The following is a 22,574-nucleotide window of genomic DNA, read 5'->3' as shown; positions in this document are numbered from 1 at the left end:
GTAAAGGAAATAAGATTGTATCTTTTTTTTTTTTTTTTTTCCTTTTCTAATTTTTTTTTCTTGTACTGCTGTGTTCTATAGTTTGTCTTACCAAAATTATCGAAACATAGTGAGGGAAAAAAAGTTAAAATAATAAATTTCTTTCCACTTCTGATTTGAGTTCTTCTGTTAGGCGAAATCGCATTTTCATCTCGTTAGTTAAATTTACACATTTTTTTCATTTTCATTTGTTTTTAGCAACTTGCCATCTTTTTTTGTCAACTTGCTCTTTTTTTATGCCAACTTGCTCATTATTTACTTGAGACCTATTTTTATAAATTTTGTATTCTTATAATGATTTGCAATCCTACTATTTTGATCTAAAAACTAGTTTAGCATTGTTACAAAACACGTTAGATACACACACAAATTTTATTTTATACTATAATTGAGTAATCAAACTCTCTATTCAGCTGAACCAAACGTGACATCCAAAATGTAATCAGTACTATTAAATAGGTTTTATAAGATGTTGATATTTTAGCTAATGTAGGTTAATTAGTTTTATCATTTGACTTACTTTTCAAGGTGTGTTTCAATATAGCTAACATTTTAAGGTGGTAACACAATAATACTTACTTAATAGGTTTAGGTAATATAATTAATAGAATAGTTATATTACATGCTTCATTTCATATACGATGTAAACAAATCCAAGTTGTTGTGGTCTCATTCTCATAATTGCTTGCATATACTAGTATAAAAATCTAACGTGTTGGTTGGAAAACCACATTTTCTTCAAGAATTTATGTTTAAGTTTGTTTTTTCAAAAAAGGTGTAAAAAGAAAATAAGAAGAGAGAGAGAGAGAGAGATAATGACAGCTTATGTGAGTTTGTCTTTTGGTCCAATTCATGCGAGGCTATTATTTGATTTATTATCACTTTTGTATTATTTTGTGTCGCAGTGATTCATAGGTTTTTGTTTGGATTAAGGGAAAAGTAAAGTCAGCAAGGGACCAAATTCATGGAAAAAATCTCCTAAAAAAAGAAGAAGAAGAAGAATATATGCTATTCTTGCTTCTTCACATATGTTTGGTTGCGCTCCCCTCTTTCTATCCCTTTTCCAAAATTTCAAACATATACAATTTATATATACCATTACGATTGTGAAACATAGCCTACTTATTTGTTTATTTTCCACTGAAAAATCATAACTCGAATATAAACTTAAAAATGTGTGTGTACGAGTTGTAGACAAATACACATATACGTAACGTGGTTATTTGTTGATAATGGTATTTACTTTTTTGACATCTAATGTTATATTGTTGTGTTACTTGTGTATAGGTGTTGTTTTGGGTTGGTTACGGCAACGAATTGGGTTTGAATAAAATCTACTTAACCACTTCAAAACTGACATAGTAGTCGTGAATCGTTTGATTAGCTTAGATTTTGGTCTATCCGATCAAGATACAAATTTTTTTGTTCTTTAAAGATGTGAGACTTAAATCCTACGAATTGCTCAAAAACAAAATGCAAACAGAGGAAATCGAATCAACTAAAGACTCAAATTTTGTTTCGTAGAAGGAAGAACAGATAAGCAAAATGCAATTTGAGTCTCGTGACTAATGGAACGACCTTTCCTATCTGTTTTTTCATGGGTCTCTCTTTTTCCAAGTTATTTGGATCGAAACACTTTCACGAGAAACCTAAGAAACTTTCCAGGAAAGCCTTGGGTCTCTCACGTAAACATTAAATCACACCATTCAACAAGCTCTCTCGTGATTTCTTCTCCTTAACCACATACGTTGCTTTTTAAACTTGGTCCATTGCATCTTTCTATATACATCAACATGTTTCCTCTGCATACGAGAGAAACTATCTTTTCCTCTGTTTCAAGCATCAGATTGCCCTGATCAATGGAGATGAAACAATCAAATGCTCATTCCAATTTCGCCGACATCAATGAAGTTGAAGAAGAAGCAGAGCAAGAACCGCAACAGCAAGATAACATTAACAACAACAACAAGAGATTCTCTGGTTACAGAGGACCAAACCGAGGGAAACAAAGACCATACAAAAGTTTCAGCAGACAGGTTTCTCTAGAGACAGGCTTCTCAGTGCTCAACAGAGAATCTAAAGAAAGAGATGACAAAAAGAGTTTACCAAGGAGTGGTCGTAGCTTTGGCGGGTTTGAAATAGGCGGAACCATCAACGGTGGAGATGGTCGGAAAGCAGATTTCAGTATGTTTAGGACCAAATCGACGCTCAGCAAACAAAAATCTCTATTGCCTTCTATCATAAGGGAGAGAGACATTGAGAATTCTTTAAGAACTGAAGATGGTGAGACCAAAGATTATTCTATAAATGAAAATGTTTCTGCAGGACGATACTTTGCTGCTCTTAGAGGACCCGAGTTGGATGAAGTCAAGGTAACAACTAACAACTTTTCTTCCTTTTATCTTTCTCTCTGCAAAGCTTACTACAGTAGCTAGTTCCAACTGTATTATCTTTCAGGAAAATGAAGATATTCTGCTTCCAAAAGAAGAGCAATGGCCGTTTCTTCTAAGGTTCCCGATTGGATGCTACGGTATCTGTTTGGGACTTAGCAGTCAAGCTGTTTTGTGGCTTGCCCTAGCGAAAAGTCCGGCTACAAACTTTTTACACATCACACCATTGATTAACTTAGTTGTATGGCTATTGTCACTGGTAGCCTTAGTCTCTGTGTCCTTCACTTACATACTCAAATGCATCTTCTACTTCGAAGCTGTCAAAAGAGAGTACTTTCATCCGGTTCGAGTCAACTTCTTCTTCGCTCCTTGGGTGGTTTGCATGTTTCTAGCCATCAGTGTACCTCCCGTGTTCTTATCAAACCGACAATACCTCCATCCCGCAATTTGGTGCGTTTTCATGGGTCCTTATTTCCTCCTCGAGCTAAAGATCTACGGGCAATGGCTTTCAGGAGGGAAAAGACGACTATGCAAAGTCGCAAACCCGTCTTCTCACCTTTCTGTTGTAGGGAATTTCGTCGGGGCCATCTTAGCTTCAAAAGTTGGATGGAGTGAAGTAGCTAAGTTTCTATGGGCAGTAGGTTTTGCACATTACTTGGTTGTGTTTGTAACACTTTATCAGAGACTTCCCACAAGTGAAGCTCTGCCTAAAGAGCTTCATCCTGTTTATTCAATGTTCATAGCTGCCCCATCAGCAGCAAGTATCGCTTGGAACACGATATATGGCCAATTCGACGGATGTTCAAGAACTTGCTTCTTTATTGCACTCTTCCTATACATCTCCCTTGTAGCGCGGATCAATTTCTTCACCGGATTCAAGTAAGTCAATCTCGGGTTTATATATTTTCTCAGTCAAAGATGTGTTGATGCAATTAAGTGGCTAAGGAGTTGTATGCAGGTTCTCAGTGGCGTGGTGGTCATATACTTTTCCTATGACAACAGCATCAGTAGCAACAATAAAGTATGCAGAGGCAGTACCTGGTTACCCCAGCCGGGCTCTAGCACTCACTCTTTCCTTCATATCCACGGCGATGGTCTGCATGTTGTTTGTCTCCACGCTTCTCCACGCCCTTGTCTGGCAAACTTTGTTCCCAAACGATCTTGCAATTGCCATTACAAAGAGGAAACTTACAAGGGAGAAGAAACCGTTCAAGAGAGCTTATGACTTGAAGCGCTGGACCAAGCAGGCTCTGGCCAAGAAAATATCTGCAGAAAAAGATTTTGAAGCCGAGGAAGAATCGCGTCACTGATGCAAAATCATGGAATACAATAGTATCTTTCATATCGAAAAAATAGTCATGAAAACATTTTAGATAGTAGAGACACAAGTAGGTGTGACAGCTTAATGTATGTATATCTCCAGAAGCATGTTTAATAATAATATTACATCAATAATACAGCACTCAAAATCACATTCACAGTCCAAAGCTAGCTGAAGAAGAGATCACACAAAAAAGAAATCACTGGGTGACATGAATCAAACAGGCAAAGAAATGGTCCTCTGGTTTGCTAAGTTGGTCGGTGGTCGGAGGTCCCATGAAGCAGAATGTAGTGAATCTTCAGGTTTGATAAAAGGCAAAGTGATCTCGTTGATCATTAATTCTCCACAGAAGGGGCATTCGCTGGCAATAGCATCATCTAGCTCTGACCGAAGCTGCCTCACGGTAAAGAAAATATGTCAAGCCATAGAAAAATGTTGAGAAAAGATTTTTGAAAAACGGAAAGAAAAATGAAACAAATGTCCCTACCTTGTCTGCAGTAGTTGTATTTGTTATGGGTTCATCAGATCGGCTACCATTTATATCCCTCCGGGTTTCGCTACCAAGCAATGTCAGCTGCTTCTGCAGATCAAGTATATGCTCGGCCTAGACAGATTTTTGGATAAGTAATCCAAAAATGGAATCACAATTTTTAACATGGAAAATTAAGAACTAAGCTACAGGTACAATTTTGTCCAAAAAAGCTACAGGTACAGTAAATCGTACCAATGGTACTTTCATCATAGCATACACTCCAGAACAACTGAATACCTCTAAATTTCCAGTATCTAATACGCAAAGGGAACTCATGATTAGAAACTTACTTGCTCTTCGTGTGCACAGCTTGTGACGTGTGTGATCAGGCATTGTGCATGGAAAGAGTGCCCACAAGGAAATACATAAAAAGGAGCTAATGGTCCAGCTGAAGAATATCCCTGGGCCATTCTGAAATCCCCGGTCATCATCAAAATTTTACGTTTACAAACCTGGTAATATATTGAAAAGCATAAGCTCTGCTGGTAATTTTGGTGCTTCAGGAAACTTGATTCCAACTTATATAGATAGACACTAGATAAAGGGTATTCATTCTTAGGATGATCTTACCCCACATTCCTCGTCACGGTCGATTACAGCATATCTTTGAGTTAGCGCACTAATATCATTTCTAATGTTATCGGCACCACGTGTGGCATCATTCATCTCCTCTTTCAGTTGTTCTATTTGCTTGTTGTAATCCTCAAGAGATGAGCAAATCGCTTCCTGCAAGAGGGTTTTGAAGAAGATAACAAGAGAGTAGAAGCAACTTGTTAGGTCCAAGACTAGTGTTTGTGTGTCTGGAAAAGAGGAAAAGTTGACTAACCTTGAAGTCATCAATTAAGGCAAAGTCCGGAAAGAAAGGCAAAATATCTTCTATCTTTAGAAGACCATCAGTTTCCTTGAGAAAAGCAATAGCTTTCCTTATGTTTTCCCTTTTAGCTCCCTTTTCCTGCTTGACAACATGCTTTGCAACCATCAGCCACAGCTTCTTTCTCAAGTCTTCATCATCTTCAACCTTATCAGCCTCAGCCATAGCAAGTTCTGGATCAATCTGTAAAAAAAAAATTGTATTCAACCACTACCAGAAGAAAGTTCGGACTAAAACGGTCAACCAATCTTTCTGAGACATATGGACATTATAGAATTCATAATCTTTCAGTAGCCATCTTTTTCAAAATATGTCATAAGCTAAAGATCGCGCGCGTGCGTAGAAGAAGGAAGAAGTGGAAGATAGTTGATTTTTTATATTAACGGAATTATTACCTGAAGAGCAAGGGCTACTGCCTCTTCATGCATAGACATCATGCTGTAGATATGGACACAGGCACGGGTTCTCTTTTCCTTGAGACACAGGCGCAAAGCATATTTGGGATCGTAGAAAAATTCGGGACCGTTTTCTCGTCCTTTCCCAAATTTGCATTGCAGGAAACGAAGCAGGGCACTGTCATCTTCCTAAATGTATAAGAAAAATAGAACCAACCAAACCTGAGTCAGTTGTCACAGTCATACAAGTGAAAAAAGAGACAGTAACCCTAGATGTTACTTCCCGGTTAATTACATGAGTCTAAGTTATAAGGAAATGAAAGAAAATTTGTCAACGAAAACCAACCAAACCTGCTTGGCATATAACGAGAGAAGTAAATTGTGAATCCCTGGATCCTCGTTATGCAAACGGTGGACGCAAAACTCAAGATATTTTATGACTTCATGTGTCTCATTCCTGCATTTTGATTTGAGGAGTTATTGTCCAGATAAATAATGAAACATATAGTTGAGAAGTGGGATTACTTTGCATGAGGTTCGCTTGAGTAGCGCATCATTGCAGTAATTAATCTCCTTGGATTAAGGTTTTTGTTGGCCATCCATGCTTCCACGGTTTCATACGCGTCAAGCATAATTAGCTCCGGCGCAAATTTATACTAAAATGAGGAAAATCTGGTTTACAGGACAAAACAAAGATTGGGAGACTACATCATTTCATAAGATCCCAGTGCTAATATATACAGACCTGAAGCTCATCTGAAACTGAAGATTTTTGGAGCACCTCCAATGCTTTCTTTGCTTCCCCTTGCTAATGGATAAAACACAAAACTCATAATGTCAACTGAGCAAGCCTGAGTAAGATGTTGTATCTATATGGATCAAGTATGAAAAGAAAATTTATCACGCCATTCACCTGAATATAATGGTGGACTACAATTTCATATTGCTCCTTCAAGTTTGCAAAATATACCAACTCCTCAACCCGACCATAACTACAGGAGATAAAAAGGAAGAAGAAAGGTGGTGTCTTATACTGCAAACAAGCGATCCTAGGAGATGTGCTGAAAACAGTCTTTAAGAGAATAGCTTATTCCAGAAAATAATACACATCACTATAAAGGTCCAAGGGTTCACTGTCTTAGGGATATAATTTAATAGATCACCTGGGAGGCTGGGACACTTTGGGAATTTACCTTTCCAGAAGTTTCATAGTGGTTGCCTCATCCAATACATCCTTGCAGTCGCTCATGAAAGCACGGAATTCTTGAATGACTGAGTGGTACTCTGAGTCGCGATTTTCTATAGCAGTGTCATCTTCCAAAAGCAGCCGATTTATCTAATCTCACATTCAAGAAAGATGGGACCGAGAAACAAGATACAAAAACTCAGAAACCAAACCAGAGGAGATATAAAGAAGAGGAATAGGGAATACTAGATGAGAAACATAAAGAATTTTCCAATTTTCCAAATGTATGTTTAACGAGAAGTGAGAACACAGACAACAAAAGCTAAACCTTGTCCAAATATAGCTCAGTTGCCCATGTTGATATCATGGTTATTTGGCATTTATCATCCTTTGAAAGATTATCAAGCTTCCGCAACAAGAATGTTCTCAAAGCTTCCTGTAATCACACAAGGAACAGAAGGCAGTGAATTTTCAAGCCCACATGTGAAACACAATATCTCTCCTGAGCATCACGCACATGATTAGAGATTCTTTATGTTATATAATTAACTTAAATGCTTACCGGTTCGTTTATACTAATAAACTTCAAAGTGACCTCCTCAAAAGATATTACGTAATTGATCTGCGAAGAAAACATTGTACCACGTCAAGGATGAATTACATCATGTAAGAACCAAGTACAAGAGAGGAGCTAGAAATTACTTTGGCGTAGAATGATGCTGCTCGCAGATATTCCTTGTTGCTGAATGCAGCTTCTGCCTACAACAGAAGATGCCCAATCCACAAATAATCAAAAGAGAGATTCTTTCTGCTAATTTTCTTTAGGCAGGCGACAGCAAGGATACGATAATAAAAGAATTTGCAGATATGACACGTACGACATAAATATCAATGCCTATTAACGTCAAGGATCACCTGAACTAAATAAACTTGGTCTCTCTGCAGAGGGTCACGACAGTTTGCTAAAGCTGCAGCATAGACTTTCAAGTCTAGGTAAACCTTCCACATATCTCGGCCTTCGTCAATCACAGAAACCTAGAGTATTTATTCAAAACCCAAAAATGAGAAATGAAAGCAGAATATATTAGACAAATCTGCTCAAGCAGTTTTACTATCATTATAAACGAGTAAGCCAACAACAAAACAGACCTGGAATATCGAGTTTTGATCATATGCATAGAACAGGCCAGCAGAGGCATCACTACAAAGTCCAATTATGCCCCTCGAAACTGAATCTGCCGTTGTATCAAACTGGAGCTCTTCAATGATTTGTTCACTTATCCGATTCACAACCTACCCCCGCATGTAAGCAATGCAGAAACAAGAAAGTAAGCACACTTACGAAACAAAACACTTATATGTAGCCAGATCAAACTAAATACATGCACGATGAATGTATCAACTTCATGCTGTCCAAACACACCTTAACCTTATTCCCAATAAGAAGCAAGAAATGATACTCAGAGAGTGCCATCGAACCAGGCTTGACTACTTCAGTGCCATCACTCAATTTTGAGTAATCTAAGAGTGCTTTGTTCTCCACAAAGTTTTCATCACCATTTGGATAACTACCAACAAATTTCAATTATATTACAGGAGGACTTAACAAAAAAATATGGAACAAATAGAAAATCCCCAAAATTTCAAAAGGACATTGGCACAGTCATTCTATTTCTACCTGTGCTGAGCTCCAAAGTTTAGGCCACCATGATAGATTCCTGTTCCTGAAAGCCATGCAAAATGCACTGCTCTTCGTTGCTTTATAAAGAAATGTAGTTCACTGAAAGACGATAAATATCATATGTTCAGAGAACAGTGTTACAATTTGTGATTTCTTACATACGCAAAATGAGCCTAAGGTAAAATCGAGTACTTGCCTGTTTGGTATTTCACCAGGAAGTTCCATAAAATGAACAGCACGTTCTTTATAACTAGCAAAAACAGACTGGAGTAAACACTTAGTAGTTAGAAATTTTGCACGCAAAAAAAAGCTAAGCCACATTTGCAAGAGATCATAGATTTGAAAGCAACAACGATCAACAGAATAAAAACATTTTTATGCGTATTTGAAAGAAGGAACAACACATTTGAAGCCCAACCATTGGCAAATAAATTGGATCCTGTTCAATAATATAATGTGACCTTCCACTTAATTTTTTAATGCTACCATTTTCATATTATGATAAGAAGTTGATTTTCCTAACTATCATGATAATTGATGTTCCTAAATAAATCATAAGATGGGCACAGAAGTCATCACATAACAGAAGAGAGTTAAGCTTACTTCTAATGTTCCAATCCCGGTGAAGGAGTAGAGTCGAGTGGGAGTTACAGCCATCACATAGTACCTCATCCCACTGCTAATGTTGGCCGTTTCCATCTAGACATTTGTTTCAATAAAAGAGAAGTGACTGGAATAATACTAATAAATCCAATGGAGGAAACACATATAATTTCAACTCGAGTGTTAAATGTTAGTACCTGCAAAGCCATGAAGGCCTCGGGAAGTTCTTCAAGTTCAAACAAAAACTTGATGTACTTCTCTCTCTTGTCCTTCTCATCCACGGCCATCTCAAACAGCTGCCCATCCTGAGTGCCCAGAATGATCTCCTTGGTAGAAACTGAATTCAGGGAAATACAAAAACAGAATCAATATTGATCCATGTCAGGAGAAAAAAGACTCATCATTATAATATAACACGAAAAGCATCATAATAACCTTCAGTAATCTGTTGTCTATTCCAAGCCACGGCATTAACAACCAAACCTTTCAAGCGGCTTAGCACACGAGGCTTAGGCCACTTAGCATGAGTATAAAAGGTTTCAGCTCCACCAACACCAGTGACAGTAGCAATGCAATGGCTACCACCAGGATCAACAAAAACCTTATGAATCGATTGCTCCCCAGCTCGACCAACAGAAAGATCAACATCTAAATATCCAAAAAGAAACAGATTTCTCTCACAACACCTCAAACTTATTCCGGTGAAATTAGCAAACAACAGATAAATAAAAATAATACCATTGGAATTGCCAAGTCCGAAGTCATGGCGTATAATCCATCCTTTACTAGTTCCCAGAACAATTACATCGTTCCCAGCAGCCATACATGTAATCATTCCCCGATTCTTCGTGGCATATCTCTCTAGGAGATCAACTGAAAATACTTGCCTCCCTTGATCCATCCTCTTTTGATTGATTTAAACAACTGCACAATAATGAGAGAGAGAGATTCTGAATTCTCAGAAATGAACACATTGGGACAACCGGAATCGTTACCTTTCGCCGGAGATCTAATCGGCGGCCAGGATAAGTCAGTCCCGGTTTACGAAATCTGAGCGGCGACGACAAGGAAACAACACCGTGTCTTCGAGTGGATTCCGACTTATTTTCAATCCAACAAAATTCAAAGGCCGACTCAAATAAAACAGCCAAAACGGCTGCGTTTTTATCTTGGTTAGTCTGATTCAATATCAAACCGGTTCAGTGTTGTTGAAATTGGATTTGTATCGATTTTAAAAAACTAAAAGAGAAACGCACCGTTTAAGAGTTCTTGGAGGCTTTTTTAATAACAAAAGTGTTGGAGCTGAGAATAGGCCCAGCCCAGTTATAATTTATATTTGATTTTCTCTTCCAAAAGAAAAGTATTTATCCGATTTGGGTCACTGTAACTTGTGGTTGCGGATAACAATAGAAAGGACAAAGACTAAGAGGGTAACATGGTAATTTACTAATTTACATTACTCCGCCCTCCAGAAAAAATCTCAACGACTCAAAAATGTAAGTCTTATTAGAAGTTAGAAGCAAGCAACGAATCAACGCCACAACAATCCGTTTCCCCGACCCGGTTTGAATCTAAGCTCCGTTTCACATGAGTAATTGGGTATAATGACCCTTACCGGTATCTACCGGAGCAGGAGGAGCGGTACACCTGATTCAGAGACATCTTCCGGAGGAGGAGGAACAGCCGTGATGAGAGTGATTGTACCATTACAAGGAGTGGTTCAAGGGCATGGTGGTTTAGTCTTGGGCTCTGTCATTCCTTGTGCTTTCTTCTACTTTCTCCAGTTTTACCTCAAACGAAACCGTACAGACGATCCAGAACCCGAACCCGACCCGGCTATTCAGAACTCAGCCTCCTCTACCAACAACAACTCGGGTTCCTCGAGTCCGTCTCAGTCCGAGCTCAATGGCTTGGCTAGGTCTCTCTCTCGGGTCATTATCTCGCCGAGAAGTTCCGGGGCTCACGTTTCCGTTTCGGGTCGGGCTAATTGTATCCTCAAAGGTGGGGATTCACCGGGACTGAGACGGGTCGAGGAGGATTCGTATGATGAGTCGGGTAACCCGGATGGCATCATCGAGCTTGGTTTAGTTCAGAACAAGGTCAACAAAATCAAAAGTTTCGATTTTTATTTGCTTGGTTCTATGAATGTTTTATAATCTTAGTGTTCTTCTTTTTACAGTTGAGCTTGGATGTTATCAAAGATTGGGTTTCTCAAACTTCAGTTGGATTGAGTTCAAGTGGGATTGCTTCTTATGAGCCTCCTGATGGACTTATGGAGCTCAAAATGGTTATTTTCTTTTCAACTTTTCATTGACACCCAGCTATGATACAAATGAAGAGGCTCAAAATGTGTTCTTGTTTTTGCATTAAAGTCTACTGCTTTTGGATCCTTATGTGTTCTTGTTATTGATTGAATGTGGATTTCTCATTTTTTTATTGGGACAGGGTGTGACAAGGCTCATGTCTGAAGCAACCAAGAATGCTGTTACCTTTGATCCAACGCAGTTAGTATTAACTTCTGGTGCAGCTTCAGCTATCGAGATTCTTTCCTTCTGCTTAGCTGATTCTGGAAACGCTTTCCTTGTTCCAACGCCGTGTTCTCCCGGGTAACGATTTCAGACTCTGTGGCTGTATAGGAATACTTACTTAGTCTGTAGCTTAAAAAAGCTGATCTGTTTCTGCAGATTCGATGTAGATGTTAAATGGCGAAACGGACTTGAAATCATACACGTTCCTTGTAGAAGTTCTGACAATTTCAATATATCAGTTACTGCACTTGATAGGAGTTTCTCGCAAGCCAAGAAACGTGGTGTGAGAATCCGCGGAGTCATAATCTCAAACCCTTCCAATCCCATGGGAAGTCTCTTGACCAGAGAAAATCTCTACGCTCTTCTAGACTTCACCCGGGAGAAAAACATTCATATAATCTCCAACGAGATCTTTGCTAGTTCGGTCCATGGAGATGAAGAAGAAGCAGAGTTTGTCAGCATAGCTGAAATAGCTGACACAGAAGAGAATCTTGACAAGGAAAGAGTTCACATAGTGTACGATCTTTCAAAAGACTTGTCTTTTCCAGGACTCAGAGCTGGCGCCATTTACTCCTTCAATGAGAACGTTCTAGCAGCTTCGAGAAAGCTCACAGCGTTCTCACCCGTGTCATCACCATCCCAGCATTTGCTCATTTCCGCAATCTCCAAACCGGAGTTCATTCAAACGTATATTAAAACCAATAGGCAGAGACTACAGAGAATCTACTCAGAGTTTGTAAAAGGATTGAAAGGTTTAGGAATCGAGTGCATGAGAAGCAATGGAGGGTTGTTTTGTTGGGCAGATATGAGAGGATTGATCTCTTCTTACAGCGAGAAAGGCGAGATTGAGCTTTGGAACAAGTTCTTGAACATTGGTAAGATCAATGTAACACCAGGGTCTTGTTGTCATTGTATTGAACCAGGATGGTTTAGATTCTGTTTCAGTAATTTGTCTGACAAAGATGTGCTTGTCGTTATGAACCGTATCAGAAAAGTTTGTAAATCTCAAGATTGAAAGTGCTTATCTACATTCCTCAAGACTCGGTTCGGTACTGAGTAAACCAGACTAACAATTTCATTGAACAAACATAAATCTAAACCGGTGCATCCCAAAAAATCACCAAAATCAAAAAGAATGAACTTATTATTCCCCCCTCTAAACACTACACTGCACATTTTCTATGCAATCTTTACTCAAAAGGAAAAAAAACTTCATCATGATCCAAATCCATTTCGGATTGACTCAAGAACCTGCACAACCTCAGCCATACTCGGTCTCTTCAGTGGATTCTCTGACGTGCAAATCAGTCCTAACTTCATGACTTGAATAAGCTCATTCTCTTCAAAGTCTCTCAACCTTCTGTCAAAACAATCAGAAGCCGAACCAGTCTCCAATAAATCCCTCACATAGTCTCTCAAGATCAAGACTTGGTTTCCTGATGAAGACTCCACTGGTTTTCTACCTGTAACCAGCTCAAGAAGAACCACACCGTAACTATACACATCGCATTTCTCACTAGCTCTCAAACTCTGCTGAGCTAGTTCTGGAGCAATATACCCCACCGCGTTGTGAAACTTCTTAGTCAAGCCGAAACTATCCATAACCGGAAGAAATTTTTCTAATCCATAATCTGATAGCTTTGCTTCATATCTTTCGTCTAGAAGAATGTTGGTGGACTTAACATTGAGATGAAGAATTGCTGGTTTACAGTCATTGTGAAGGAAAGAGAGCGCTTTTGCAGTCCCTAAAGCAATCTGAAATCTTCTGTGCCAATTTAAATCAGTATTCCCATGGCTTGAGCTGGCTCCCGGGAAGATTCTTACGTGTAGATTATCGTAGAGGCTACCATTAGGGACAAATTCAGAGAAGATCAATTGCATTGTTGAGGAAAAGTAGTAACCTTGAAAAGAAGACAGATTTGGATGTTGCAAACCTCCAAGCCGTCCAATCTCCTGCTCAAACTCTTCTTGGTTTCTGATTCTTCCTAAAGTCTCAAGCTTCTTCACTGCAATGGAAACCCCTCCTTCGAAAGATGCTCTATAGACTGATCCAATCGACCCCACGCCAACTATGTTTTCCTTGTCGAGCAAAGCTTTTGTACCCGCCTCCCAATCTTCATACTTTGATGGCAAATTCTTGCTGAAAAGAACAAGTTTTCCAATTATCACACCTGTAGAGTCAATTGAAGACGCCAGAGGAGTGGTTTCCACTGTAAGTATTTCTTCGTCTTTTCTCCTTTTACGAGTTCTTAGGTTCAAAGCAAGCACTATGCAGACACCAACGAGGATAACAGCAGCAGCAACAATAACAATGATAACCGAAATGCTTAGAGCATTAGAATTTCTGGATTTTGCTGCAGCTCCACGTGAATTGCAGGGAGTTACAAGTGGATCACCGCAAAGGAAAGGGTTGTTCAAAAAAGCAGAAGATCCAAAAGCTTGTATCACTGGAACAGGAGGGATAACACCGGAGAGATTGTTATAAGAGACATTGAAATGCGTTAGAGTATTCAAATTCCCGAGTGACGATGGTATTGACCCTGAAAGCGAATTCTGCGAAAGATCAAGAAACTGGATTCTGGAGAGCTTCCCTAGATCAGATGGGATACTTCCATTGAGATGATTTCGATGCAGATCAAGAATCTTTAAGTTTGTCAAGTTTAATAGCTTCTTAGGGATATCTCCTTCTAAATCATTCCCTGAAACATCTCTGCCACCAACAAACAAACAAACATTCAACAACAATGTGAGATTCAATATATCAAACACAGTAACAAGAATGGAGCAGCAACAATTAGAACTTACAGTTCCTGAAGTACTCTGCAATTGGATATATCCTCTGGGATTTCACCAGTGAGTTTGAGATTATGCAGATTCAAAACCTGTAGAAACTCCAAACTTCCAAACTCCCTAGGTATATCCCCATCTATAACATTATTACCTAATCTGATCACCGAGAGCCTCTCCATCTTCCCAATACCTCCCGGGATACTCCCATTCAGCTTGTTAGACTCCAAATCCAAAAGTTTGAGACTTTTGCAACCTGTTACACTAGTAGGTATCCTCCCGGCTAACTCATTCGATGAAGCATCCAAAAACTCCAAGCTTTCACTGCAATCAGCTATCTCTCCAACCTCCCCACCAAACCGATTCAAAGAGACATTGACATAAGTTATGTTCTCGAATCTAAGAACCTCAAAAGGCGCTAATCCATGGAACAAATTGCTTCCCAAATCGACAAGACGCAATCTCTGACATTTAGGTATCTCCTCAGAGACATCACCAGACAACAAATTGTTTCTCACTAAGATATACTCAAGAACCGGAATTTCACAAATCCTAGGCGGCAACACTCCCTTCAGATGATTGTAAGAAAAATCAAAACCTTCAAGGCTGTTACAGTTCACGATTGAAGCAGGGATTGATCCAGAGAGATTGTTATGAGACAGTGAAACAAATCTGGTCTTGTCGCACAACTTAAACAGAGAAACCGGAATCTCTCCGGAGAAACCATTTTTAGACAAGTCTAGAAACCTTAAGCTAGACAAATCACCAATAAACTCCGGGATCGGACCAGACAAGGCATTGGAACTAACATTAATCGTCCACAAAGTTTCCAACTTTGAGTAATCCAACGGTAAATTACCTGTAAACCTGTTGCCAAACAAGGTCAGAACTCGAACAGACTTAAGATTCGACAATCCCGGAGCTAGGGTTCCGGCGAGACTTGTGTTCCACAGAACGATCTTGTCCACGAAACCTTCTGAGTTACAAGTGACTCCATTGAAGCTATTGCAGAGGTCGCCGTCAGAGACCCAAGAAGCCAAGCTGTTGTACGGATCGTCGCTGACACTGTCTTTGAACTGAAGCAAAATGTCTCGCTCACTGATTGTTGTATCAGAGCGAGAAGTTGCAATGTAGATGAAACTTACCAAAACCAGTAAAAGATTAACCTTTCTCATATCGGACTTGATTAAACTGAACCCGAACCCGAACCCGAACCCGGTTCGTTAATTTACAATCTTTTTCTTCCAAGGAGCTCCAAATTGGGATCCGTTCTTATAACACCACAATCAAGAACAACAAGTAGCTGCATTTATGAAACCCAAAATGTGATTGAGCTATACGGTTGATCTTTTCTTGGGATTGAGCTATTAAAGCTTAGAACTTTTGAGCTGCTCCTGCATTTAATTTAGTCATCCTTAACGGCTAGAAAAAAAAATCTACCGACCAAAGTCAACACTTTCAAGAAACGACAAAAGAAGAAAGAATCACAGATTCAAGAACAGCTGGTGAACCAAACGAAAGAAGAAAGAATCACAGATTCAGAACTCAGCTCATCTTTGCAATTATAGAGAAGAGTATTGGGTGTGTGTGTGCCTTGGCTGGAAAGTAACTTACTAAGTTAATGAAAGAATTAAATGATCTCACTCTCTCACTCTCTGGCTTCCACCAAACGAAGAAGAAGCACGTGCCTTGCTTTGTTCATCGTCTATATGTTGAGCGATACATATGTGTGTATGTAAACGTTTTATACTGTATGTAATGGAGTATAGAGAGTGTCTTCTTGTCTGTACTTCTACCAAAGCATTTATTCTCTCCTTCACCAACCATTATTAAACAATCCTTACCTAATTGTTTTCACGAATTGTGTAAATAAATTATTAGAAATATCGATTTTTTAAGAAGAAGAAGAAGAAAGGAAAAAACAAGTAGTTATGGTCCCCATTGCAAACATATTAAATGCGTGAACAGACAACAGAGAATTGTGCATTTAGTATTCTATTCAAATGATCAGAAACTATTGGGAATGAATATATTTTCTAGTTATAGTAAAAGTAAATGACTTCTGAATCTACATAGCTTTTGTTGATGGTTTAGAGTAGGATTCATTTGTGTTATGTTTGGTGCTAATGCATAAGTTGAGGGTCCAATTTCAAATCAAACTTTTGGAAACATATGGGTTTAAAAAAAAAAAAAAAGGGAAGAGAATTAGAGACAGAGACGGGTGCGTGAGTGAGTGACCAAAAAGAAAGTAAAAACGTCTTTCTGTCATTTGTTTGTTTCTGGCTTTTTTGTTCTCTCTGTTTTATGTTTATTGTGTTTGTTTGTTTAAATCTTTTTGTTCCTTCTCCCCCACAATTTTCTCCATGATTATTTCGAAGATTTTGATTTAGTTCTCTGAAGGGAGAGCTCATTGATAGAGATAATTTCATCATGCATAGAGGACACACAATCTTCAAGATGAGACATTGAATAGCACTGTAAAATCATTACCGTTGTACACTTGTCAGAGTTAATTATTTTGCCTTTTTGTAACCATTTTTAATATGTCTTATTTCAATTTCCAATCATGCTTTGTGTCGGAAATCTAATTAATCTCTTCACGTTATTAACTCCTACTAGTAGTATTTGACTGTTTTGTTCTTCTTCCAACTTTATGTAGGAAAAAGCTCCTATGTACTACTGCATAAGCCCAACTGCCCAACAATACATACTTTACTTCCATGAGTTGGATCACATGCAACGAAAGGTAGAAAAATTAGATGATCTAACAAATATACATTGAAATTTTTTTCAAAATTCAGTTGATATATACATATACAAGAAACATAAATTATTCATTTTCAAATATATATATATATATTATCAATTTCAAGATCGTGTTAGATGATATGTTGCGGTAACGAAGCGCTTAGTGGGTGAATAGAGTTAGAGTATTGGATTTTGTAATGTCTCCACTTCCTCTGATTGCATTGCACTTAGCTTCTTCTTTGCATAGATTGTGCAGACTATAGTAGCGCTTGCAGTTACACAGAAGCCGAGAACATTCACGACTATCTCCACAACTGAAAGCATGTGTCTCTCATCCGATGCAACTGCTAGTGTTCTTAGCATTATACCCCTGCAAATAACAAAAGAGAATACCGATCTAAGATTCTGCAGAAACATGTCTGAACACAGAGACAGGAGACAGAGAGAGGGAGGCACATACGTGTAAATTGAGACAAAGATCTCAGGAACCATTCCAACAAGAGAGCCTAAGATGTAAGGACCGTAGTGAACTCCAGTCGCTAATGCGCAGTAGTTGTAGATCATGTAAGGGAATGGAGAGACACGGATTAGAGTGACTGCTTGAAACTGATGAAACCATGTTCCTTCACCGGCAGCTCTAAGTATGGCTGCTTTTTTCGGGTATTGCTTCAACCATTCCTGCACAAAAGACCAAGAAAAGGGTCAAACAGATCATCTAATGGTACAAGCTTAATAAGTATGCAAGCCAAAGAGTGCACAAGATCCAATTGTTTGAGATGATGCTTACTTGCATCTTGTGGAGAAAGAGATGTCCGATTAAGAAAGGAAGGGTAACACCAATTGATGCTGCTGATAAAATCAATAGAAACCCCTTTCCATAACCAAATGTAAGACCAGCCATCCACATGGAAGGAGAAGAGGGAAGAAGAATGCTTGGGAACAAGGCCACCGAGGCAAAGAGTAGAAGACCGAGAACCGGGATGCTGAAAGTGCCTCTCACCCATTTTATAAATGGAATCAGTTCCTGAAAACGCAAAACACATCAAACACATATGAGGATATACTTCACGTTACATAACATAAGAGACCAACTCTATTAGACCATCACAATTTTCAACAATTACATGATTGACAAAACATCAAAACGGATCCCTTTAGAAACACATACACAAAATACTGCAAATCCATATAAAAATTATTTACATTCGAACTTAAGGCTGGTGAGCTGCAATGCCATAGGCCACCCATTATTAAACAATGTTTCTAGGATCACAAACGATGTTACAGATAAGAACATGTCAAACTAAGTCTGGAACAAGCAAACATAGAAGATTGAGAAACACCAGACAGAGCTCATGAACGATAATCAAATTGGCAAACCACAGACACAGAACTGGACGAAAGTTTCAAGCTTTATACTTATATATGTGCTCAATCTAAAACACACAAGAACCCTAATTCAATCAGAAGAAACTAGACTCCTTACGCAAACCCTAATTCCAAACAAATGTAACCATATAAGCAATCAGATCTTCGAATTAAAAAAAAAAAAAAAAAAAAACAAACAAACCTTTTCGATTAAAAAGGGACCAATCCATTTGATAATAACAAAAGCCAAAGAAGCCAAAAAAGCGACCAAGGAGATCAATTTCACCCAGAACCAAACAGAAGTAACGGATCCAATCGAGCATCCAGATGATGATTCTGATTCCGACGATGATCCTTCTTCTTCATCAGATCCTCCTCTCAATTTAACATAATCACCATTATCTTCTACTCTCAATTTCAGCTCAGGCACCGTCGCATCGACGCCATTGCTGTACGTCATATAGATCGAGAGCGAAGATTGCCCCCTCCCAAACAAACAAAAAATGAACCCTTTTTCCCCAAAAAAACAAAAGCTTCTCCGTCAGATTCGCTATGCGCCTCTGTTTTTTATATCTTCGGTTTCGTTCGTTACAGTATGAAGAGAATGAGACTGTTAGATCAAAATGGTGGTGGTGGTGGTGGTGATCGGAGAGAGAGCGAAGCGAAATGGGTTTTAGAAGAAAGCATCTGAATCATTTATTATTATTCCTTTTTATATTATCTTACCTTTTTTTATATATATTTAAAAAAAAAAGAATAATATCCCAATAATTAGGTGGTGGCTTGTTTCAAATTATTAAACCGGACAAGTGGAGACATATGATTGGCTAATAGCTGTTGCTCACGAAGCACCGATATGTGTGTATAAGCGAGTTGCGTTGCTTGAGTTCCCCCCCCCCCCCCCCCCCCCCCTTCGCTTTATATTCGCTTTGCCGACACGGTGGGTATTTATGTTCCATTTTCTAACTTTCTACAGTTATGTAAAATATGACTAGTTTTGGATAAGAGATGCTTAAGGAAATTATACAATTATACGACTAATCATTGATATTTAGTTGCTTCAAAGCGACAGCATAGAAGAGAGATAAAGAGGGAAATTAACAAGACAATGAAAAGCAACCAAAAGATCGATGATACTTCTAAGCAAATAATATAAAGGTAGAACAAAACCCTTGAAATATACTATAAGATTCCTTTCTTTCTTTTTATAACAAAACTATAAGTTTTTTCGTGTAAGTGGACATTTTGTATGGTAATAATAATATAGATAGCTACGTTTTGAAATTATAATACTTAATTAACACCAATGACGATCATATATAGTAAGATATTTTTTATTTTTTAGCCGTTTCTTAACATAAGTCAATTTCAAATATAGAAATTGACAGATTAACCTATATTTGGTTGGTTATGGTCTTATGGATAATCTATATATTACAAATTAACATAATAAAACAAACGAAGGTGATGGAGATCATAATTATCGTATCCGTCATATTATACTAGTGTGCTAGAGTTGAAAAATACAAAATCGGTTTGAAGAAAAAAAAACGAGAAGAGTCGTTTGCCGAAGTTACAAATCCAAATGCACGTTCAGTTTTGGCTTTTAATAAAAAAGAATGCGAGTTTGTTTAGGCTCAGCTGGAGTCGTTTTTTACTGTCTGCAACTGCAAACACCCTTTGCGTGAATCACCTAATCAGTTTGTTGTCCACGCGAGTGTTTTTGTAGTATAAAATCTACCGTTATCATGTACGTACGCGCCTAGTATCATATCATGGAACTCAACACATTCACAATCAAAATAAAAAAAAGAGCGACAGACTGACTAAAACGCGTCAGGACAAACGCGCCACTTTCTTTCTTTTATCCACAGTTACGTCACCGTCCAACGAGCTAAGCCTGTCCCCACAAACCAAACCCGGTTACACATAAACCGGTTATCATATATTCACGAACTGAAAACAAACTTTATCGTCGTAAACCACAAACACCCAAAAAAAAAAAGTTGACAACCCCACCCATTTTATATCCACTTTTTAATACTATCATATCACACTAAACCAAAAAACAAAAAAAAAAGTTCCAATCACTACCGTTGGATTGTAAAACAACTTCATCACTCCCCGATTCGTTTCATCGAACGAATATTATCAGACGATGCATAAAATATCCCCGTGCGCCTTACCGCATAGGAATAAATCATTTTGATCACATAGACAAAATGCAAAAGAACCAAAAGAAGTCTGGTTTCTGTTTTGTCTAAATTATTTCTCTCTGGCGAAAAAGCTAAAGAGGTTTCGGTTACGGTCTCGGTCTCCGATCATATCACGAAACTTCTTTGTCGGTAATTCTCAGTGATAAAATACTGTGTGAGATATTTTCTTTACGAGAGAGACTTGTCGCCGTCGGAAACTAAAGCTATTAGAGTTAGAGAGATATCGGAAACTTTGTTCTCCGCCAGCTGAGTTTTGTGTCGGAATTAGGTAATTATTAATTTATCTTTATTGGTTTTGTTCTGTTCCGATTTGTGTGTTCTTCGTTTGATTCCTTAATCTATATATCTAGAACCATTCGATTTAAGTATTTTGATGGTGAAGATTAAAAAAAGACTTATCTCTTTTTGCGCCGTGAGGGTAAAATAGTCTTTTTGACTTTCACGCTGACCTGGTCGTGAGTGTGTTAAAATGACGGATTTGCACTTCAACTTTATTAAAGAGTCCGATGGGTATCTTCGTCATAAATAATTTTCAGTCTTTTCTCGCGTGAGTAACAAGCCAAGAATCTCTCATTTTTCTAATTCTATCGATTTTGTCAATCTTCCTTTATTTTCTCGGCGATTCTATCAATTATAATTAAAATAAAAACCCTAACCCTAATTCCAAATTCTGCATCTGTTCTTCAATTCACGATCTGTGTGTGTGTGTGTGTGTTTTTTTTTTTTTAATTGCAGTAAGATTTCGATTTTAGAATTTGGGAGATTTTTCAATTATGGGTTCTGAGCAAAACGACGGCACAAGCAGCTTCTGTCCTTCAGAGCCAAAGCTCTGCGTCAATGGCTGTGGCTTCTTCGGAAGTCCATCGAACATGAACCTCTGTTCCAAATGCTACAGAGACATCCTAACCAAGGAGGAGCAAGCCGCTTCTGCTAAAGCCGCCGTCGAGAAATCTCTAAACCCTAATAAACCCAAAATCCAACTGCAACAGATCACTCCCGGCGTTGTTGTCGAATCCGGTTCGTCAACGAGCAGCGGCGAAGCAGCTCCCGTGGATCCGCCGAAACCGACGGCGACGAGATGCTTGAGCTGTAACAAGAAAGTGGGCGTGACGGGTTTCAAGTGTAAGTGTGGGAGCACTTTCTGTGGTGCTCATAGATATCCAGAGAGCCATGACTGTGAATTCGATTTCAAAGGAGTGGCTAGAGAAGCTATTGCTAAGGCTAATCCTGTCGTCAAGGCTGATAAGGTTGAGAGGATATGATTTGGTAATAATAACCAAAGAAGAAACTGGTGTCTGTTGTCTTTGTTTTTAATATGTCTCGTGATGTTGGTTGCTTTGGCTCTTTTTTTAAATTTCGTCTGCTTGCTCTTGTTATGGTTTGATTTGCTCTCTAGGGTTTCTTAGGAATTTAGGTTATGCTATTTATGTGATTTTCATGATTTGGAACGCTGGATTTGTTGTTCTGTAATAAAAGTGTTGGTTATATTATCTCAGAAATCTTTATTGTTAGAGCTTACTTCTTTTCTTACCTGGAGGAAGTTGAATCCGTTTGAAGTTGTTGGATTCTCTTGGTTTGTTTATAGGGGAAGTCATGAACAAGTTTGGGCTTGTATTTGTATGTAGCTTATGGTGGATAAAATTGAGTAGCTTGATAGTTCTGAAACTGAAGGTACCGTCCAGGGAGTTCATATCAGAATGTTATGCATCTTACTTCTTCATATCTGGAGGAAGTTGAAATCGTTTAAAGTTGTAGGATTCTCTTGGTTTGTTTATAGCGACTTATGAAGAAGTTGGGGTGTGTATGTAGTTTATGGTGGATAGACTGCGTACCTTGATTGTTCTGAAACTGAAGGTATCGTCTAGAGAGTTTATATCAGACTATCAGTGTTCTTGTTGATGCGTCTTAC

General features: G+C 38.4%; 6 protein-coding genes across 12 annotated transcripts; 3 read left to right on the top strand and 3 right to left on the bottom strand.

The window, feature by feature from the left end:
- Window positions 1-22: 22 nt before the first annotated feature.
- Window positions 23-3,901, top strand: LOC104771404 (guard cell S-type anion channel SLAC1). The gene is made up of 3 exons (XM_010495919.3): window positions 23-2,411; window positions 2,497-3,308; window positions 3,388-3,901. Exons 1-3 carry the CDS (start codon window positions 1,899-1,901, stop codon window positions 3,737-3,739), a joined length of 1,677 nt encoding a protein of 558 aa, XP_010494221.2. The 5' UTR covers window positions 23-1,898; the 3' UTR covers window positions 3,740-3,901.
- On the bottom strand, window positions 3,752-10,234 carry LOC104739897 (vacuolar sorting protein 18). Of its 6 annotated transcripts, none has more exons than XR_015580022.1 (24): window positions 10,014-10,225; window positions 9,757-9,942; window positions 9,454-9,666; window positions 9,216-9,355; window positions 9,019-9,114; window positions 8,612-8,679; window positions 8,413-8,514; window positions 8,158-8,302; window positions 7,884-8,027; window positions 7,650-7,769; window positions 7,437-7,493; window positions 7,297-7,356; window positions 7,063-7,170; window positions 6,742-6,884; window positions 6,462-6,540; window positions 6,294-6,356; window positions 6,074-6,220; window positions 5,900-6,005; window positions 5,549-5,737; window positions 5,109-5,336; window positions 4,853-5,008; window positions 4,573-4,734; window positions 4,238-4,354; window positions 3,752-4,143 (listed from the first exon to the last, which is right to left on the bottom strand). XR_015580022.1 is itself a non-coding variant. In XM_010460374.3 (24 exons), exons 2-24 carry the CDS (start codon window positions 9,917-9,919, stop codon window positions 3,967-3,969), a joined length of 2,967 nt encoding a protein of 988 aa, XP_010458676.1. In that variant the 5' UTR covers window positions 9,920-9,942; window positions 10,014-10,234; the 3' UTR covers window positions 3,752-3,966. The 6 variants fall into 6 exon arrangements, 5 of the variants coding, with proteins under 5 accessions (XP_010458676.1, XP_087340580.1, XP_087340578.1 ...); XM_010460374.3 differs by having other exon boundaries at window positions 6,074-6,204; window positions 10,014-10,234; XM_087484454.1 differs by having other exon boundaries at window positions 6,074-6,204; window positions 7,437-7,489; window positions 10,014-10,219.
- A 176-nt stretch (window positions 10,235-10,410) lies between these two features.
- LOC104739895 (putative aminotransferase ACS10) lies at window positions 10,411-12,584 on the top strand. The gene is made up of 4 exons (XM_087485401.1): window positions 10,411-11,117; window positions 11,198-11,305; window positions 11,464-11,624; window positions 11,703-12,584. Exons 1-4 carry the CDS (start codon window positions 10,623-10,625, stop codon window positions 12,559-12,561), a joined length of 1,623 nt encoding a protein of 540 aa, XP_087341527.1. The 5' UTR covers window positions 10,411-10,622; the 3' UTR covers window positions 12,562-12,584.
- Window positions 12,556-16,200, bottom strand: LOC104771381 (putative LRR receptor-like serine/threonine-protein kinase At1g12460). 2 transcript variants are annotated; one of them, XM_087485400.1, is made up of 3 exons: window positions 14,352-16,200; window positions 13,481-14,256; window positions 12,556-13,389 (listed from the first exon to the last, which is right to left on the bottom strand). In XM_087485400.1, the coding sequence occupies exons 1-3, from the start codon at window positions 15,506-15,508 to the stop codon at window positions 13,367-13,369; spliced, it is 1,956 nt and encodes a 651-aa protein (XP_087341526.1). In that variant the 5' UTR covers window positions 15,509-16,200; the 3' UTR covers window positions 12,556-13,366. The 2 variants fall into 2 exon arrangements, with proteins under 2 accessions (XP_087341526.1, XP_087341525.1); XM_087485399.1 differs by having other exon boundaries at window positions 12,556-14,256.
- An 889-nt stretch (window positions 16,201-17,089) lies between these two features.
- Window positions 17,090-19,354, bottom strand: LOC104739894 (uncharacterized). The gene is made up of 4 exons (XM_087484451.1): window positions 18,652-19,354; window positions 17,869-18,105; window positions 17,542-17,759; window positions 17,090-17,451 (listed from the first exon to the last, which is right to left on the bottom strand). Exons 1-4 carry the CDS (start codon window positions 18,907-18,909, stop codon window positions 17,259-17,261), a joined length of 906 nt encoding a protein of 301 aa, XP_087340577.1. The 5' UTR covers window positions 18,910-19,354; the 3' UTR covers window positions 17,090-17,258.
- A 1,069-nt stretch (window positions 19,355-20,423) lies between these two features.
- On the top strand, window positions 20,424-22,155 carry LOC104739893 (zinc finger A20 and AN1 domain-containing stress-associated protein 1). The gene is made up of 2 exons (XM_010460370.3): window positions 20,424-20,933; window positions 21,401-22,155. Exon 2 carries the CDS (start codon window positions 21,439-21,441, stop codon window positions 21,925-21,927), a length of 489 nt encoding a protein of 162 aa, XP_010458672.1. The 5' UTR covers window positions 20,424-20,933; window positions 21,401-21,438; the 3' UTR covers window positions 21,928-22,155.
- The last annotated feature ends 419 nt before the right edge of the window (window positions 22,156-22,574 follow it).

Source organism: Camelina sativa, chromosome 14 (genome assembly GCF_030686135.1).
Source record: "Camelina sativa cultivar CO46 ecotype springtype chromosome 14, ASM3068613v1".
NCBI classification, from domain to species: Eukaryota; Viridiplantae; Streptophyta; class Magnoliopsida; order Brassicales; family Brassicaceae; genus Camelina; species Camelina sativa.
The sequence above is the reverse complement of the archived record's forward strand: the minus strand, read 5'-3'. Positions and strand labels throughout refer to the sequence as shown.